Source organism: Melopsittacus undulatus, chromosome 6 (assembly GCF_012275295.1).
Source record: "Melopsittacus undulatus isolate bMelUnd1 chromosome 6, bMelUnd1.mat.Z, whole genome shotgun sequence".
NCBI lineage: Eukaryota > Metazoa > Chordata > Aves > Psittaciformes > Psittaculidae > Melopsittacus > Melopsittacus undulatus.
The window spans coordinates 42,042,351-42,061,055 of NC_047532.1; the positions used below are offsets into that span (position 1 = coordinate 42,042,351).

Here is an 18,705-nt window from a genome sequence, read left to right on the forward strand (position 1 = left end):
GTTTGGAAACAAGCGTCACGAAAGTCACACACTATGAGATTCCTGAGATCTCCAGCTTTTTATACCGAGTCGCCCATTTCTGTGTCATTTTGTGCTCCCATGTTCTCTGTTGCCTTGCATCCTGCTCTCCTGCACCCTTTGCTTAGCAAACTCCCATTACTTTGCTTTCCCAAGTCCACACCCAGGATCCCTGTGTGTAATAATTTGTACCTGTCTCTTCCATCAAAAATCATTGTTCCCAAACCTCCAGCAAAACTGGGGCTTGTCCAACTCCTCTCTCACCTACTTATCTCCTTGTAATAGAAATAAAAAGGCTGAATGGAATTTTTCAGGGGTTTCTCATGCTTTTACTAACCCCCATGCTTGATATCCCCCCTTGCTCAAATTTTGAAAGCTGCTGCTCTGGCTAAACTGAATCAATATCTCTTTGAGGAATCTGTCTTGAGGTGGGCTTTTGGGGGGTTTTTGGTTTGGTTTGGTTTCCTAGGCACTTACAAAGAAGTCAGTTGGTTGAAAAAATAAAACACTGATGGTTTGAGAAAAATAAATTAAACCCCAAAATGCAAGATATCAAGGGGCAAGCAATTTACCTACATAAACTCACAGCCTGAAGCAATTGAGCAGTTGCTGGACAGCCACTTTCCAGAGACAATGCAGGACAATGAGGTCTCCTTCAGGCCTCTCCAGGTTCCATCAGCTCTTTTGATTTGGCCACATTGTCTATCTTCCACAAAGTGTGAGATCCCTGCTCCCACAAAGTGGATGTGATGGAATTCATGTAATGATTGAATCTCCTGGAACTTTCTCCCTGTGGGTGTTACTGCGAGAGGAAACTAACTGTTAAATGAATGTTATACTCCTGGGTTACTGATGGCTAGATAACTGGAAGGAACAGTGAGTTTCAACTGCACATTACATTTTACACACAAAAAAGCCAATGGGTGTCTCTATTTCAGAGCCTTTTTTAAGAAAACCACTTTGATTTTTAAATATCAGACATATGAATAACAGTAATTATTTTTGTCATCACTCTTGATCTAAACTGTAGTGAGAATAAATGTCTTTAAACTGACAGAGGGGAGGCTTAGTTTAGACACTATGAAAAAGTTTTTCCCTGATAGAGTGATGAGGCACTGGCACAGGCTGCCCAGAAAACCTGTGGTTGCCCCAACTTTGGCAGTGTCCAAGGCCAGGCTAGATGGGGCTTTGAGCAACCTGGTCTAGTGGAAGGTGTCCCTGTCTGTTGCAGGGGGGGTTGGAAGTAGATGAACTTTAAGGTCCCTTCCAGCCCAAACTGTTCTATGATTCTATGATAAATGCACTTGATTTAAAAAAAAAAATCTTACTCAGTTTTCTTAAGTGATTACTATTGAAAATTTGTCTACTTTCTGTCAGTCCCAGGAGGGACAGCTTGGAATGGTTCATGAAAATATCCTAGTTGCTTCATGAAATTATAATTCTAATTTTCAAGTGTATTTAAGAAATTGCTAATGTCCAAGTCATTCTTCATATACACAGTAAGCCTGTATTTACATAATGTTTAGGTATACCTATATTCTTTTGAAAACTTTAACTGAGAAATGATGCATATATCAGCTGTTAATCCTCACCTCCAATAAACATGCTTCTCCTGTCTTTGCAGGCACAACATTCTATATTGCTTTTTTGAGGATGTAGAGTGTAAGTGGAAATTAATGTGCAATCACCAATAGCTTTTCCAGAAGCTATATTGGAGAAACAACATTGACTCCAAGACTGCAGAACTTGTTCCAAACCCAGGAGAAACTTGATCGCTGGCTCAGGGCATGAAGGAAACCTAAGACCTGTCTGAAAAGGACTTTGGAACAGTGTGAAGAAAGAACAGGGGGAAAGCCAGTGCACATTGGCATGGCCTGGCACCACGAAATCCTGGCCCAAACTGGTACTTCAGAGTGACAACAGGACCTTGGGTTAGGCTATATTTTGACTGTAGGTCATTGTTGCGATTCTCTATATGAAATAACATAATTGTGGGACTGTGTAATAATTGGCTGACCCAAGTATCAACATGGAATTGACTTCCTTGTTTCCCAGGCTGTTATTTTGAAATACTTTCCTTGGGAAAATAGTCCTAATAGGATCCTCAGGATAATATTATCCTCAGGATAACAGTCCTATGGAGACAGACTTGGGGGTGTTGGTTGATGAGAAACTTAACATGAGCAGGCAGTGTGTGCTCACAGTCCAGAAAGCCAACCATATCCTGGGCTGCATCAAAAGGAATGTGACCAGCAGGTAGAAGGTGATCCTGCCCCTCTACTCTGCTCTTGTGAGACCTCACTTGGAGTACTGTGTGCAGTTCTGGGGTCCTCAACATAAAAAGGATATGGAACTCTTGGAAGAAGTCCAGAGGAGGGCCACGAGGATGATCAGGGGACTGGAGCACCTCCCATATGAAGACAGGCTGAGAAAGTTGGGGCTGTTCAGCCTGGAGAAGGCTGTGTGGAGACCTCATAGCAACCTTCCAGTATCTGAAGGGGGCATATAGGGATGTTGGGGATGGACTATTCATTAGGGACTGTAGTGATAGGACAAGGGGTAATGGGTTAAAATTTAAACGGGGGAAGTTTAGGTTGGATATAAGGAAGAAATTATTTACTGTGAGGGTGGTGAGGCACTGGAATGGGTTGCCCAGGGAAGTTGTGAATGCTCCATCCCTGGTGGTGTTCAAGGCCAGGTTGGACAGTGGCTTGGGTGATATGGTTTAGTGTGAGGTGTCCCTACCCATGGCAGGGGGGGTGGAACTCAATGATCTTAAGGTCCTTTTCAACCCTAACTATTCTATGATTCTAATAGTACCTCACCAGCAAGTCTTTATTCACATAAACAACACCTATTGTAATCTGTTTTTTTCTATTTTGTTTTTCTTCCAAATCATACAAAGTCATTTGATTCTCACAGCTGCTGCATCAGTCATGAAAATGCCTGAACGAATAAAAAACTGTATTTTAGGGTATAGTTATATATCCTAAGTTATATATAAGGTATTAAGATATGGTATCAAAATTAATAAAATCTAAGAACTCAATTTGGCATATAATTTAGCATAAGACAGAAAATTGTAGAAATAGAAAATATATATCTCATTCTTTTTACAATGAGCCAGTGAAATGGTATGCTAAGTCAGGTTTCAGAGATGCTTTAGCCCCTATAAAAGAATTCCTTTCCAGATCGGTAGGTTTTAGTATTAGAGAAAATTAAAAAAGATGGTAAAGAATTTGTTACAATTAACCTGTTTTGTGGTTGATAAGGATCTTGAGTCAGTTGGTTGACTTTCACCTTGACCTATTGTATTTTCTCCTATCAGCTCTCTTCCCCCATTTCCTATAAAATGATTATTTTGAAACTCAACATAATATATGCACGCTAATACCCTCGGCAAGGCAGCACTTAAGTTATTAATAGCATTAATATATTTTATAGCAGCAACAGTAACTATTTGTCCTCCTTTTACATAATGTCCCTAGGTGGATGAAGGGTAGCTGGATGCGCTGTGCTCTCCGGAGGGGCACTCGACGTGACAGTCTGGGGCAAGAGACGGTGAGGGGAGCTGCGACGGGGAGGCGCGGCAGGCTGAAGGGAGCCGGAACGGGCCCCGTGTGTTCGCCGAGGTAAGTGCACTTCTGCACACGCTGCGGGCTGCTACCCACTATCTCCATGCGGCCACAGACTGACATCAGCCGGCAGCGCCTCGAATCGTCAGCGGACACCACTGCCCGCTACCGCCCCATCCGGGCCTCTCCGCCACGGCCGTTGGAAGCGTTCGAAACCCCCGACAGCCAATCAGCATAAAACATCCTCGCCCATTGAACAACCTGCTGTCGAGTACTGCATCAGGGCCTGGTAGTCTGCCCAGGAAACTTCCCACCGCCAATGGGAGACCACCCAGGCATGAGCGGCAGCAATAGCATCCAATCCGAAAGGGAAAGGCGAGCAGCCCTGTCCAAAAAAAGAGGGAAGGGGGCGGGACAACTCGGAAAGATGGCGAATGAGGTTGTGGCTTACAGAGGGGCGGTGGAACTGGCAGCCAATGCGGGGTGCACTTAGTGCGGCGGCTCGCTTTTTGAATTGTTGGTGGCGGTCGCTCATGGAGGAGGTTGTTTTTGCGGTTGGCGGCCTTAGCGGTGAGGGGAGAGTAGGGCCTGGCGCCGGTATCGGGCGGGTGTGCCGTAGGGACGCGGAGCAGGGTGGCCGAGCTCGGCGAGGGCAGCGGAGGGTGTGGGTGCGCTGGGGAAGGTGTGCCTGCCAAGGTGGGCCTGGGGCTGTGCCTGGGGCACCCGTGACAAGGGGGGCCACGGGGCAGCGCCGCTCCGGGCCCTTCGGAGGTCGTCTGTGGGCTTTTCCGGGCAGATTTGGAGGCCCTGGCCCGCAGGCACTTGCTAGCTCCTGAGGTGAGAGAAGCTGGTGGTATCTCATCTCGCCTCCGGCCACCTCCTCGCACTGCGGCCTGATCACCCTCTTGTATGGTTCCTCTGGAAGGAATGGGTAGCATGCGTGTTCTCGCCTTGAAAACCCGACATTTTACATACGTTTTAGTGTGCTAATGTTTTGTAACTAAGGCTTTTCACAGGCTGCTGGGAGGTAATTTTTAAGTGTAATCCTGTAACGACATTCAGGTCAGCTTGAATGCTGTAATGGTGGCATTCTGACTTTGGCTCTTTTCTGTGTGAGGGGAAACTGTTATGTCCACATTTTCTGTGTGTTGGCGCGTTCAGTGTCAAAGTCTAGTGACTAAGACTGAGCTATCAACATGTAACCATTAAAACAGGGAATGTTTTTAAAAACACACCCAGAATGGGATCCATAAATGAATAAATAATTTGGAGAAGCTATAAAGAAAATGAATGTCCAGCCCCCAGTATGGGCTTCTCCCTGATACACTAGGCAGTGCTCTGTAAGTTCGTGTATGTGCTATTAGGTATGACAACAACAGCATGACAGGAATTATATTGATGTCTCAGACTTTTAAAAAGTAAGCTCTAGGATTTAAATTTAATGGTGTCCTTAATAGTATGTGGGTTTTGTTTTGTGTGGTGTGCCTTCCCCCCTCAACCCCCCCGTTTTACACATAACTGCCTGTGTGGTGATCGTTATTAACCTTATGGTTTGAGTCTTTATCACCTTCTGGACAGGTGATCCAGGAAGACTTTCTGGTTAAAGTTACGTTCTCCTCTTGCTAGGTCTCAAGCAGTTTTGCTATAAATTAGCTGGGTGACTGGGACTTACTGCTGGGAAACTTAATTCTATGGAGCCTGCATAGCTGTGCATGACATTAAAATTGTAACTAGGGTGGCAATATTGATAACTGAATATGCCTAGAATGATAATAGATTTGTAGTGTTGACTTATTAGTCATCTCTAGTTTGGAACTTACCTGATGTACTATGAAGATAGGAAGCCTGTCCAAGAGTCTCAAACATGATATAAACTGTAGAAGATAAGCCCTTTTCTGCATTGCTGCTGTGCCAAAGCATCCATAGTTTTGTTTTTTTTTTGTCTTTTGATTTTTACTTTGCTATGTAAATGGACAAGCATTGCACAACTTGAAAAATAGTATATGCTATTCTCTATGGGTTTTACTGTGTCATGTCTTTCAGATGATGCTTCAATATGTTATTTAAGTAGCTGTTTTAAAGAGTCTTTTGCAGTCAGGAGAACAACTTCAGTTAAAGTAATAGAAGGTTATTATACTACAGCAGTTGAGATACAGTGGCTAGTCTAGATAAATTCTGTGCAAATATTTAAATCTGTGTGAGTGATGAGTCACAGGAAATGTATGTTTCTGGCTCCATGTACAAAAGAATGTGCTTTGTGTTGGGCAGGTGCCTTAGAACAAACTTTCTGGTACAAGATTCGGGTATGAGAGTAGTAAGAATTCTGCCTTTCCAGTATGTTCATTTGGGCAAGGAGAGCACAGATGGAATATATCTGTGAGAAGACAGAAGGCCTCTTTATATGATGTGTGGTTAGTTCTACTATATTACAGTTAGTGTAGGACAATGGACTAGATCATACAGACAGGCATGCATATATATATATATATATATATATATGCTTATGAATTTTAAGGACTTGCTTTTTCAGAAAGGTAACTTCCCTTTGAGTAAAAAAAATATATAAGAGCAAGTAGTGATAGGACAAGGGGTAATGTCTTTAACCTGAAAGAGGGTAGGCTAAGATTAGATGTTTGAAGCTCTTTAAGGTGAGGCTGGTGAGACACTTGCACTGTTTACCTAGCGTAGGTGTGGCTACCCGATCACTGGGTACTGTTCAGGGACAGGTTGGATGGGACTTTGAGCAATTTGGCCTAGTGGAAGGTGTCCCTGCCCGTAGCAGAGGACTAGATGGTCTTTAAGGTCCTTTCCATCCCAAAGCATTTTATGATTCTGTTATTAAATACTGCTGGTTCTACTCCCTGGCTGGTCATTTTTATGCAGTCAGTACACCCAGGGGGAAAAAAAAGTAAAAATGGCAAGATGTTTTGTGTACCCTGCTAATTAGCATTCTGCTAATGTTTCACTTCAATGCTAATCTTGGTCTCAGATGTAATTTATAATAGTTTATCACTGAAGCAAATAAGTGTTTTTAGTTTCTTGGTATTTTGTGATAAAACTTTTTTAAAATGAACACTAGAGTTAGTGCTTCCCTGATGCTCAAAGTTGAAATACCCTCTGCAGCTTTCTGTGCAAATACATTATTTCTGTGGTAAGCAGCCTGTTCAGAACCATATTTGTAGCAGGTTTGTTGTCAGTCCTTTCTATTGAAAACTGCGTGACTCCTAATACTCTGTCAGAGCTACCTGATCAGTATGAGTGGGAGTTTAATAAGAGTCTACATGTTTTATTTTCAGAAGTTTGACATTACTTCTGACTGCTTTAGTCCTAGAACTCTTATTGTGCTTTTTGCAACTGTAACTTAGCACATCTATCTGTCTTCTAGCTCTTGAAGAAAGAAGCAAGACATAATCATGGCCGACAACAGTATGCTTGTGTCTGAAACTGGGAGGAGCCTCTTGTCTGATTCTTCTGTTCTTGATTCAAAAATTGTAGAAAGCTCAAAAGAGAATGTATCTCTTGGATCTGTTTTGGATGTTGAAGGTAATGGGAGAAGGTTATTTTAAAACTGCTATGTATTTTCAATGACTTATTACTTCGTAGGTATTGAGTGGTTTTGAAAAACCAAAAGTGCTTTGCTGAATTCTAAACTTAAATGTAGGGTAGCCAAAATGGTGTTGGTTTGGTATCCTATCACAAACACATGGACTGTCTTAATTTTTCACTCATCTTGTTATAAGAATTTTTGGGTTACAGCTATGAAATTAAGTAAGTCTCTGGCTGATGTATAGAAACCTGTTAGTTTCATTTGATGCTTCTGTGGAATGAGTAATTCCAGGTGATATTTTGAGTGTTTGGAAGCTACTGCTCTGTTGTGTGCAGGTAGACTTCAGGTGAATAGTCTTGAGCTTGAAGTTCATTCAACAAAACCATTTTTTCCCCTTCAATGCAGTAACCAAAATCCAGTGGCAGTCTTATGGTGCAAATGACATGGAGGCAACACTTGTCCCTTCCTTGTAAACTTATTAATACATGGAGAAAAAGAACAAGATATCCAACTTCAGTTCTGGTATTCCACGGTGAAATTGGGCAATTACTAGCAAGTAATGAACCTTGTCAGACAGGAACACAGAAATTAGAAAAGACACCAGCTGTCTATTTTCTATCAAGTTTTGGAATCTAATTCTGCTAGAATCATTGAGTCACATTTTTAAAATTTTTTTGTTTGTTTTTGTTGCTTTTACTAACTTCTTGTATGTTCTTGCTTTGACTGTAAGTAACTGGTTATAAGTTGCAGACTCTGTCACTGTCCAAGCTCTCTAGGCCCTGGCAGATAAACCTCAGGTGTAAAGGCTGGGGCCAGTTCCGCACACACTGTGCCTCACCTAAAAAAATCCTGAAGGGATTTACTCACACTTGCAAAAGCATGGATAAAGCCCTTCCCAAATCTTCATTTGCAAAGTCAAGCCATCATCATCATAAGCTGCAGAATCTCATTTCACCATATCCTAGAAAATTTAATCTCTGTGGTCAGTTAGGTATGCCTTAATTGAAGATTTCTTTGAGGTAACATTTAATTTCAGACTTTTTCCTGATAAACGAGGTATCTTGGAGGGATGCAGTCTGCCTTTATTTTTTATATATTACTGCTTGCTTTAGACTGAACATGGATTTTTCTATTAAAATATGAATATTACCTTTGTTTCTCTATAAACAGAAGAAATGCCTCAAATAGAAACAAGAGTGGTTTTGGTTCAGGAAGCAGGGAAGCAGGAAGAGCTTCTGAAAGCCTTGGAGGTATGTAGGTCTAAGATAAAAAGATACCATCTCATCTGGTATGACATGGTATACTTTTAGACTTCTGGTTATCAATTTGGTTCTGTACTAAAGTTCTCCTCTTCCACAGACCATTAAGATAATGGAAGTACCAGTTATAAAGATAAAGAAAACTAGTCCTGGTAAAGCAGAAGAAAAACTAATAAAAAGTATTATTCATATGGTATGTCATGCAATTAAGCACACGTGATTGCATGCAGCATGCTGTACTTCACTGCAACTGAAATGTGCACACTCTTTATATTAATTGGGCATAATGGTCATAATACATGCTAATGGTTCTGATGGTGTCACTTAAAGCTCATCAAAATTGCACTTTTACTGATTTTCACGAATATGGAAGTAATATCTGCAGCTTTTAATTAATGGTGTTATCTAACGGGGAATAGAGGATTTGATGGAGACATTCAACTGCATGCTTTTATTCAGTCAGCACATAAATTTTTGCCTTCATAATTGGTTGATTGACTTCTGTTTCAATTGAAAGCTGTGTTTAAACTTAAGAGTAAGAAGTGGTTTTCCATTTCTTAATATGAAAAGCCTACAAAATTAAATTTGAAACTATTGATTGAAATTGGAACAGACATTTTTTAGAGCCCTTTAAAAATATCAAGCAATGAACAAAATTGGCTTCTGTCCTTTAGGTCTTAAGCAGCACAGTGCTTCCTGTTGCAAGCTGTATACTATTTTTAGTAGCATCCAGAAGAACTTTTAAGCTGTTCTGACAGTCTGAAATTTAATTTTGCTTTGTGCTTAGTTTATTTTTTCTCTCTCTTAAATATTTCCAGTACTATATTATCAGTGTGAACTGATACCTAAGCTACTAAAGTAACTAGAATTCTTATTCTTCAGAATCAGGAATTGCTTTAAGACTTCTTTTTAGGTGCAGTTCATACCTATTCTTATGCTAGAGAACAGAGCACCTCAGCCTTCACAAAAACTAAGAGCAAATTTGTTGAAATCTGAAACGTACCTTTTTCTAATGGTTCAAAATAAAAATCAGTTGAATTTTGATACTAGTGTAAGTATGGTGCCTGAATAATGCTTTTCCCTTCATCCCTGTACATCAAGGAAATTAAAGTGCCCTATATAAAGACAGACACAATAGAAGAACTTGAAGATTCTGATTCCCCAGAATTTGAGTCTATCTTTGTTGTATCAGAATTTCAAGATTCTATCTTCAACAACCTCTGCAAAGCAGATTGCCGTGTCATTGGACCTCCAGTAGTACTGCACTGTGCACAAAAAGGAGAGGTACGTGTTTCTTTTGAAATCAGCTAAGTAGTTCTCTGGTGCAGTGAGTTCTAAATCTTAAGTGTTCAAAATGGAGTCTCTTTTGCTTTGCCAATCAATCATAAATATTTTTAGCAAGAGAATTTTAAGAAAAGCAAGCTTCTTATATTGTGTTAGAATATTGTATGTAGCATGAAAGCGAAGGAAGACAGTAGTAAGGCTACAGCTGCTGCAGTAGTTGTGGTTGTTGACCCACTAATTGGGATTGTGCCATTATGAAATGCAGCATACAAATGATGCTCCAGCAGATGCTTTATATTTCCAAAGGCTATCATGTAAAGAGGATGATGTGGGGAGAGGAAAAAAAAAAGATGGAGCTTTACCTATAGAACTTGGGGATGCTGTAGTTACTTTGTCAGAATGCTGGCAGGTCTGGAGCTGTGGTATAACTGAATCATAGAATCATGAAATGGTTTGGGTTGGAAGGGACCTTAAAGATCCTTTAATTCCAATGCCCCTGCCATTGATAGGGACACAGAAAAGGATATACATAGACTTGGGCTGGTGTCTGATGCATCTTAATGCTAGGAACAACAGTACTATATTAAAGATAATATTAAAACTTCAATGGAAGCAGTATGCTTTTGACTAATATGATTACTTCTTATTTTCAGCCTTTACCCTTTTCGTGTCGTCCACTATACTGTGCAAGTATGTTGAACTTGGTACTGTGCTTTACAGGATTCAGAAAGAAAGATGAATTAGTAAGACAATTTTTTTTCCTTTGGATTGATACAACTATGTTAAGTTTATTTTCAAAATAATCTTCTGTTCAATCACCCGTAGGGTTTAACCATTGCTAGAGCTTGTGTGGGGAGATGAATTGTTTGTTGTTTTGCTTTGTTGCGTATCCAAAGGCAGTGATATTGAAGGACGGGAATGAAACTGCTTCCTTTCCAAAATAATCTTGTCCATGCTGTTTTTGGTCACTTTTTTGAGTGATATTAAGCAGCTTTGATTCAGTAGAGCTTAAAGATTTGTGTATTGAGGCCTTAGATATGATTATGTTTACCAAAGAGTGTCCTCATACCTGTGCAGGTAGTAGTGTGGTGAAGTAAAGCTTTGTAGTCCAGAGTATTTGCAGGCATATTGTCTTGCTATCATGCTATCAGGACTTCATTTTTGACATGTCTAAGTATGAAGTGATTTGATACTCAAGCACCTTACTTTTGCATTTCAGTGATGCAGGTGACACCCAGTTTCCCTCTTGGACACCTAGGAGTCAACTATGTGGTTCCATGTCTTAATTTGGAAAGAAAAACCCAAACAACAAAACCAACCAACCAAAACTAACAGAAAAACACCAGACCAAACAAAACAAAAACTTTATGCAGTGTTAGGGATAATTAGGTTTGATCTGCTTAATTCAGACTGGGCAAATTGCAGTGTAAATTCTGGCAATTGCCCCTTCAGAGAGCTGACTAAATCAGTGAGGAAAACATGCTTTGAGTCTGGTGTGTACAAGAGGGTAATGGCATTATGTATTATCATTATGAGAATACTTGGTGGCTTGAGTAGTCTTCCTCAAGTTACACAGCAAGACTGTATTAACTGTTTAGAAAAAAAGTTTGTAAAGTTAAACCAAGTTGTTTTAAGAACAAAGAAGTTGGGTATAACCTGTTATCTTACTTTGTAAACTATTTTTATATTGCTCTCACTCTGCATCGTACATTTAAAAAGATAGATTGGAAACTTATTTCATCTTTATTTTTCAGGTTAAGCTGGTGACCTTGGTTCACCATATGGGTGGAATTATTCGCAGGGACTTAAGCTCAAAAGTTACACATCTGGTAGCTAACTCAACACATGGAGACAAATTCAGAGTATGTACTCTTGTACTTTTTGGAAAATTCCAGACTTTGTTTCTTGTAGACTAAGTTTGTAAATTATACTTTAGCTGGTAAACTGCTGGGTTTTTTTTCCTGTACTAACAACAATAACTCAGAATGATGAGTTCTTAGTCTCATGGTGTGGAGCTTTGACATGTTTTTTGTCTCTGTTGGAGAATAATAAAACCTGTCAATGCTAAGATTTTGATAGACAAGTATAGTAAATAACCAAAATGCTTAAATAGTTAAGCACTGATGTTATCAATACTGAAAAGATTGACAAATACTTGCTCATCAATGAACAAGTTTTTATCAGTATACCTGCTTTTTTTTGACTGTCCAAACAATAAAGGTTAAGGTAACTTGAAACAAACTTTAATACTCAATTTGTATGCATCTTGTTTAAAAATTATTTTTTACATCCTATGTGTAAGTGTTCAAATCTTCCTTTATGTATAAATGTGAGTTTTAGTGTTGTCAGAAAGAAAAAAAAAAAAAAGGGGAATACTTCAGAACATGTATGTCCAGTTGACAAGTATATACAAATTTATAGGTTTTTGTACTATGGAATACGATATGGCAATGCTTGTGTCCCTTGACTCTCCCTTTTTTGAATTTTAGCAGGCTGTTGCTTTTTTCCTAGTCTTTCTAGTCTTCCGATTGGAAGACCTACTTTCTAACTCTGTTCAAACACTCCTTCCTGTCAACTCAAAGGGATAAAGTAGGAAAATTTTACTACCTTTCTCAAACAGTCATGGAAGTTACTTCTGGAATAGTTGCCTTCTTATTGGTAAAAGCAGGCTCGGATGTGTGTCTCGATTCTAAGTATCAAAAGCAGAAAAAAGATCCCATTTACCATTGGAGCAGAGGTTTTCTTTTGTGTTTTTGTCAGTGATAAAGGATGTGAGACTAACACTGGTGCACTTTGGAGTGTCAAAGTAACTATTGATTGCGTTTCCTAGTCACTGAAGAATTAATACATTCCAACTCTTGGGAGTTAGTTGGACATGATTCTTGAAGGAATATTTTCACTTTTTGCAGTATTAAGATAAAAGCAAGGTTATGATTTTTTCTTGGCATGGGAAATACTTAAGTGGAAACCCTTGGTACAACTTGTGCTTCTCCTGTTTTGTAGATTGCTGTGAGTCTTGGCACTCCTATTGTGAAAGCAGAGTGGATTTATAAGGCGTGGGAGAGAAGGAATGAAATGTAGGTGTTTGTTTGCCTTCAGCCTTAACGTTGCATCCTGTTCACCTTTGGTGTTTTTGTTTAAGTAGTGACGTAGCACTGATTTAGTGACATTTTGTGTGTGTGTGTGTTGGTTTTTTTTTTTTTTTTAAATTATGAACTTACTTTTTTTTTTCTTCTTTCAGTGATTTCTGTGCAGCTGATGATGACTTTAGAAATCAGTTCAAGGTTCCTCCCTTCCAGGATTGCATGTTAAGTTTTCTTGGATTCTCTGATGATGAGAAAGCTAACATGGAAGAAATGACAAAAATGCAAGGTTATTGTTTATGAAAATTGACCTGTGGAAAGAGTGGGGTTTATAGCTGATAAATACTTCACTGAAGTTGAAATACCAGACTGTGAATATTTTAATGAAGTCTCTTGAACGTGGAGAGCTATAAATTGATTTTTAGATGTAGGTATATGCATAAGTTCTGGTAGCTGTTGAAGATTTCAAACTTCCTAGGCAGATTGAAAGGATACAATTGAAAAAGAAGTAATTATAGGATGCTTGAAGATATCCTGGAAAACTTGCTACATAGTATGTATGTTCTGCTTGAGTTTTTGTAACCAGTTTTGTGGTTATGCGTGTTTGCATAATTCACAGAAAGCATCTACAATGTGTACAACTTTGATAAGAATCATCACTGGCAAAACACTTGATTGGAAGTGTTCCAATTTCCAATAGTGTGTTACAATATTAATACTTGCGTTGGCAGTAATGATGTAGCAAATTAGCAATACAAGTCAGAGACTTGTAAGTTGAGTTGCATGTGACAGCACTATAGACTTGGGAATGGAGCAAGCTTGTAACAGCAAGGCTTCCTCACAGGCTTGAAGTAGATTAAAGTTGTCTGGGCTTGCCTTTTTCTTCTTTCTTCTTTTCCTTTTTAATTTTTTTCCCCCCCCAATTCTCTTCCCTCATGAGATTGTGACATGAAGAGGTCCTAGCTTGTGGATGTCTTTAGAGTGAGTGTTCCTGGCTTGCTCTTCCAAGAAACGAGAAAAGCTTTCCAGAAGAATATTGCATTTGTTGCCAGATAGATTTAAATGCTTCCTGAACACTATGAACTCTGACTTTTCAATGTGTACTTTACTACTGCAAATTATATTCTATTTCCTAAAAGCTGGTACTAGCTGGGATGTTACATAAGCCCCAAAACTAGTTAGATTACTGAAGAGTTAATCTCTTTTTGGTTCTTCTCTTGTTAATGATAGATGCCAGAGAACTATCAAGTGATCTATGGTTTCTAACAATAATAATATTCTGTCTTGTTAACTTGCCTTTTTTATCTAGGAGGACACTATTTACCAGTTGGTGATGAAAGATGTACGCACTTGGTGGTTGAAGAAAGTACAGTAAAAGATCTTCCATTTGAACCTTTAAAAAGCCTTTATGTTGTAAAGCAAGAGGTTAGTACTGGCAAATTCTTGAAAGAATATTGCTGTATGGTAATCCATATGTGAGATGCAAACATGTGGCTTATTCTTAAAAAAGTGTGTTTAGTATGCAAACTCCGCCTTGCTATTATAGATAATATTCTGAATATTTTTAACTTTGGGTGAAGTCCTGCAGTGTGTTCTTAATGTGTTTTTTGGTTTTGTTTTTTTTCTTCCCTTCAGTGGTTCTGGGGAAGCATTCAAATGGATGCCAGAGCTGGAGAGTCCATGTATTTATTTGAAAAGGTATGTTGAACTCTCATGTAATGTGCAGCATGTATCTGGTGGTAAAACTGGCATACACAATGGTATGTGTTGGGCCAGAGATCAAATGTTTCAAAGTAGTATTTAGGTACCAGAGCATCCATTCTGAATTTTATATATATAATACTAATTTGGATTCTTTTTTAAAAAAATATTTATTTTAACTGACAACCACGCTAGTATTTTGTTTGACTAAAAGTAAGTTCAACCTTTGGGAAGCAGGAAAAAAGCTTCACCTGTTTTCCTTTAGCTTCCCTAAGAATAGTTGTGTTATGTGCTGATCTCTACAATTCACTTACTTTTGTACTGAACTGAGCTGGATACAGTGAGTGAAAACACTAAACTTTCTTTTACTACAGTCAGAGAGTCCTGGTCTCAAGAAGTCTGTGTCACTACTTTCTCTGAATACTCCAAACAGCAATCGCAAAAGACGTCGTTTGAAAGAGACCCTTGCACAGCTGACCAGAGAAACAGATGTGTCACCATTCCCTCCTCGGAAACGCCCATCAGCTGAACATTCACTTTCGATTGGGTCCTTGCTGGATATTTCTAACACTCCAGAGTCGAGCGCTACCAGTGGAGGTAGAGATAAAATCTTTCATTCAGACACACTTGCAATGTTTAAGAGCTCTCTGCATACAAGTATTAGGGAAGTTTACAGATTTTGCTACAGATTTGCCAAGTAATCCCAGGCTTTTGCCTTTTTGAAGCATGTCAAAAGCGGAATTGGAGTGAGGAATTCAAATGGAGGCCAGGCTGCCTCCTGTCATCACAGCATATTCATATCCGAAGGAAACCAAGAAAAAGATAGGGAATTGATTAAGTGTTAAGTACAGCATTACTCCACAATACTTCAAATACTCTGTTGAAAATCTGCAGCAAATAAGCCATGTAGTTAAGAGTAAATAATCTAAAAACCTCTTTAGTTGGGATACTTGGAGAAAGGAGGGCAAGGATTCTTTGCTAAAGGATTTAAAGAGAAAAGAGCTGCAAAGCCAAATCATAGGTCTTTGAAACAGTCTGTTGAGGTAACACTGTGCCAGAAAACTGTCATGTCTAAACCTCTGAAGAATTTAAATCACCAACTGTTTTTGAGATAACTGTCAAAGAGCTTTTAATATCTGCACATCCGGCTCTTGTGGAAAAGCAAAACTTCAAAATTTTGGGTAAGTCAAAAGCTAATACCTGAGCTTAAAAAAAAAAATAAAGTCTCCAGTTCCATCATATAGAGGAGGTATGTGGAGCCACTACTGCTTTAAAAAGGCCCATGTATGCAAGTTCAATAAGAAACCTTAGTGAGGCACAATCTGTAAGTGATAATTTAGAAGGAACTGGAAAGATCAGCTTACTCTCAAAGACCAGCTTTCTTAGCTCATGTTAGTGCCTTTGTAACCCCTCGTGTGGAATTTTCTTATAAGCCAGCATCAGCAGACAGTTTCAGGAAAATGTGCCGTTTTGAAAACAACGGGTAAGATACTTGTTTCATAGTAACTGTGGCAGTAATGAACCTTGACATCAAAATGAGTACAGGTTTCCTAAGAGCCAATACATGAGCAAGTATTTAAAATTAATGGACTGTTCCAGGTCCATCTTGGCTGTAACTTGAAGAAAAATTACTTTCTTGTGTCTTTCCCCCTTCCCTCCCTTTCAGACGAAGTGTATGTATTTCATGAAAAGACTGATTTTAATAACTTGTTTGGAGCTACATACTTAATGCAGGGTTGATAGGCAGCTGAAAGATAATAATTTTGATGGCAAAGTGAAAGTAGAAAAATACTTTTGTACATAGCATATGTATAAAAAATATTCAGCACCTAATCCTCACTCCCTATTAAACATAATTGGGTTAAATCATTGACCTGCCCATAAATGGCTTACTAGTTTCAGATTAATTTTGAGGAATAACGTTACTGTTGTTCTATAATAAGGCTTTAATAAAGCAGACAGTTTTTCAGAAAGAGCTCTGGTAATTATACAATAACCTACAGAATACTCCTTAAAAAAAAAAATCCAGAAAACAAACAACTTTCTTAAAAATTATGATTTCTGCCCTCCCCCTCCAGCTCACCATCTTTGATTTTTTGTTATGGATTTTATTCTAATAAGCTCTCTTTCTTTCTTTTGCGAATATCTTTTCATCAGAAACACCAAAATCTTCTGCAAGGCCTTCCAAAAATGCAACTCCTCTTGCACTAAAACAGTCTGCAAGATGGCAGGTTGCAAAGGAATTGTATCAGACAGAAAGTAACTATGTTGATATTCTAACAACAATCATTCAGGTAAGCTGATTTTTAAAGCAAGTACTGCTCAATTGTAGGCACTTAGTGTTTACCTTAATGATTATTTGCAACCTGTGATCTGTAGGCTTTTGAGGGCTTGGGTGTATCAAAGGTTTAAAACAAGATAACAGCGTAATTTTATGTTTAAATAAATTGATTACAATCTGATGTAATTTACTGACATAAGAAAATGTGTACTATCTATTAATAATAAGGGCTGAAAAATATAATTTCTAAGCAATGGATTGCAGTTTGTATGGGAATTCCAAACTTCAGGAAAATGGAATCTCCATCACTCAGAGTTTCAAGATAATGGTGAACAAAGAGATGGCATAACTCCTCCGTAACTCACTTTTGCTAAATGGGAGTATCTCAAGATTGACTGAAGGAAAGTATAATCTTGAGGGGAAACACTATTGCTTTCATAACTATGTCTAATACAATGTGTGGTGGTTAGGAGGGTATTAACTTTTTTGTCTAATCCAACAGTTATTTCAAGTTCCGTTGGAAAAGGAAGGACAACTGGGGGGACCAATCCTTGCACAGGAAGAGATTAAGACCATATTTGGCAGCATTCCAGATATTCTTGATGTGCATACTAAAATCAAGGCAAGCTCCAACTTCTCCCCTGCAGGGAGACCTTGAATCTTTTCTGCATGTTTCAAGTTATATCTGCAAGATAGGTGTAGATTCATCCTGGTTGCTGTTACCTACTGTTCAACCTGCGGAATTAGGTGCAAATCCAAAGTACACCTTAAGTTATAACACATATATAAATATCTGAAGTCTGAGTATTGTGCATGTAACTAATACTACCGTTCATGAGCATGTTCCTGTAACTGATACAGAACTGATCAAAAGGGGGCAGTGACATCAAATGTTACTAATCACAAGTACTTAAAACATTCATGTTTCTATTAAAGCAGTAAGCAAGAACTCTTTGAAGGAAAGCTAAAATCATGGAACTAAAACGAGCAAACCACAGCCCCCTGCAACCCCCCAAAAAAAACCCAACAAACCCAAACCAAACTACAAAACTCCACAAATAAAACCAAAATCAATCACACAGAAGAAAACAAACAAAACCAAACCCCACAAAAACCAATAAATGAAAATCAGTGTTTTCCTAGGCTTTAGACATCTTCATATAAGGAGACTACTATCATTCAGGAGGAAAAAGTAATCCTTCCTTAAATGGCTTTGAACCAATTGTCAGAAGCTGAGTCAGAAGTTCATGAGAATGGCTCACAATTCAAATTTTGAAGCAGCTAGGGTGGTACTAAGGCCTGATAAGAGCTGATTAGAATTTCCTATGAGGTTGTTTTCTTGAGTCTTTATTTTGTGTTTCAGTCTGGACTGCAAGTGTGCTCTGATGCCATGTCTGGGTCTCACAATATACTGTGATTTAGTCTTCCTCAAATATGAAGCTGTAATATTTCCTTTAAATAATGGCAAATGTCTTTTCTGGTCTGCATTTCACTTCAGGCTTTTAAAATAGAGGGACTTGCAGGCTGGTTGTGACTGAGTGGGGGTTTATATATATGTTATTTGTTTTTTGTTGTTTTTTTTTTTTGGTTGGGTGTGTGGTTTTTTTTTCTTTTTTTTTCTTTTTTCCCAACTGTTGGGATTCAGTCTAATCATGATAGGTATTGATCTGCACCTATTGAGATGAAAGTGGAGAGTATGCATGTCTGTGTGTCAAGCACGATTCACCTGCAGCATGCAGTGTAGACAGAGTTGCTGATGTAGTATTTAGGTTGTATTTCCCTTCATCTTTGGCATAATAAAATATGAGAAGTGGCAGCAACAAATATTAATAGTGAATCCTTTTCACTTAAGGTGACACCTGAACCTTCAGGTGTGCCCTTCTGTCCCTGTTACTAACTGACAGTGAATATACTTGATCCTTATTAAGCTGATAATTACAGTCTTAACAGCTTGGTC

At 38.7% G+C, this 18,705-nt stretch overlaps 1 protein-coding gene across 5 annotated transcripts in view; it reads left to right on the top strand.

The window, feature by feature from the left end:
- Positions 1-18,705, top strand: part of ECT2 (epithelial cell transforming 2) — a 35,934-nt gene that overhangs the window by 1,653 nt on the left and 15,576 nt on the right. Inside the window, exons 2-16 of one of the 5 annotated variants that reach the window (XM_031047061.2) lie at positions 1,643-1,949; positions 3,507-3,650; positions 6,979-7,136; positions 8,311-8,390; positions 8,500-8,592; positions 9,501-9,683; positions 10,337-10,426; positions 11,438-11,545; positions 12,687-12,760; positions 12,925-13,055; positions 14,076-14,191; positions 14,402-14,464; positions 14,842-15,064; positions 16,625-16,761; positions 17,251-17,370. In XM_031047061.2, the coding sequence (XP_030902921.1) occupies positions 7,007-7,136; positions 8,311-8,390; positions 8,500-8,592; positions 9,501-9,683; positions 10,337-10,426; positions 11,438-11,545; positions 12,687-12,760; positions 12,925-13,055; positions 14,076-14,191; positions 14,402-14,464; positions 14,842-15,064; positions 16,625-16,761; positions 17,251-17,370 (1,548 nt within the window). In that variant the 5' untranslated portion in view covers positions 1,643-1,949; positions 3,507-3,650; positions 6,979-7,006. Of the gene's footprint in view, positions 1-1,642; positions 1,950-3,506; positions 3,651-4,067; positions 4,164-6,978; positions 7,137-8,310; positions 8,391-8,499; positions 8,593-9,500; positions 9,684-10,336; positions 10,427-11,437; positions 11,546-12,686; positions 12,761-12,924; positions 13,056-14,075; positions 14,192-14,401; positions 14,465-14,841; positions 15,065-16,624; positions 16,762-17,250; positions 17,371-18,705 lie in introns of those variants that run through there. The other 4 variants (XM_031047062.2, XM_005146901.3, XM_031047063.2 and 1 more) reach the window with 4 other exon arrangements.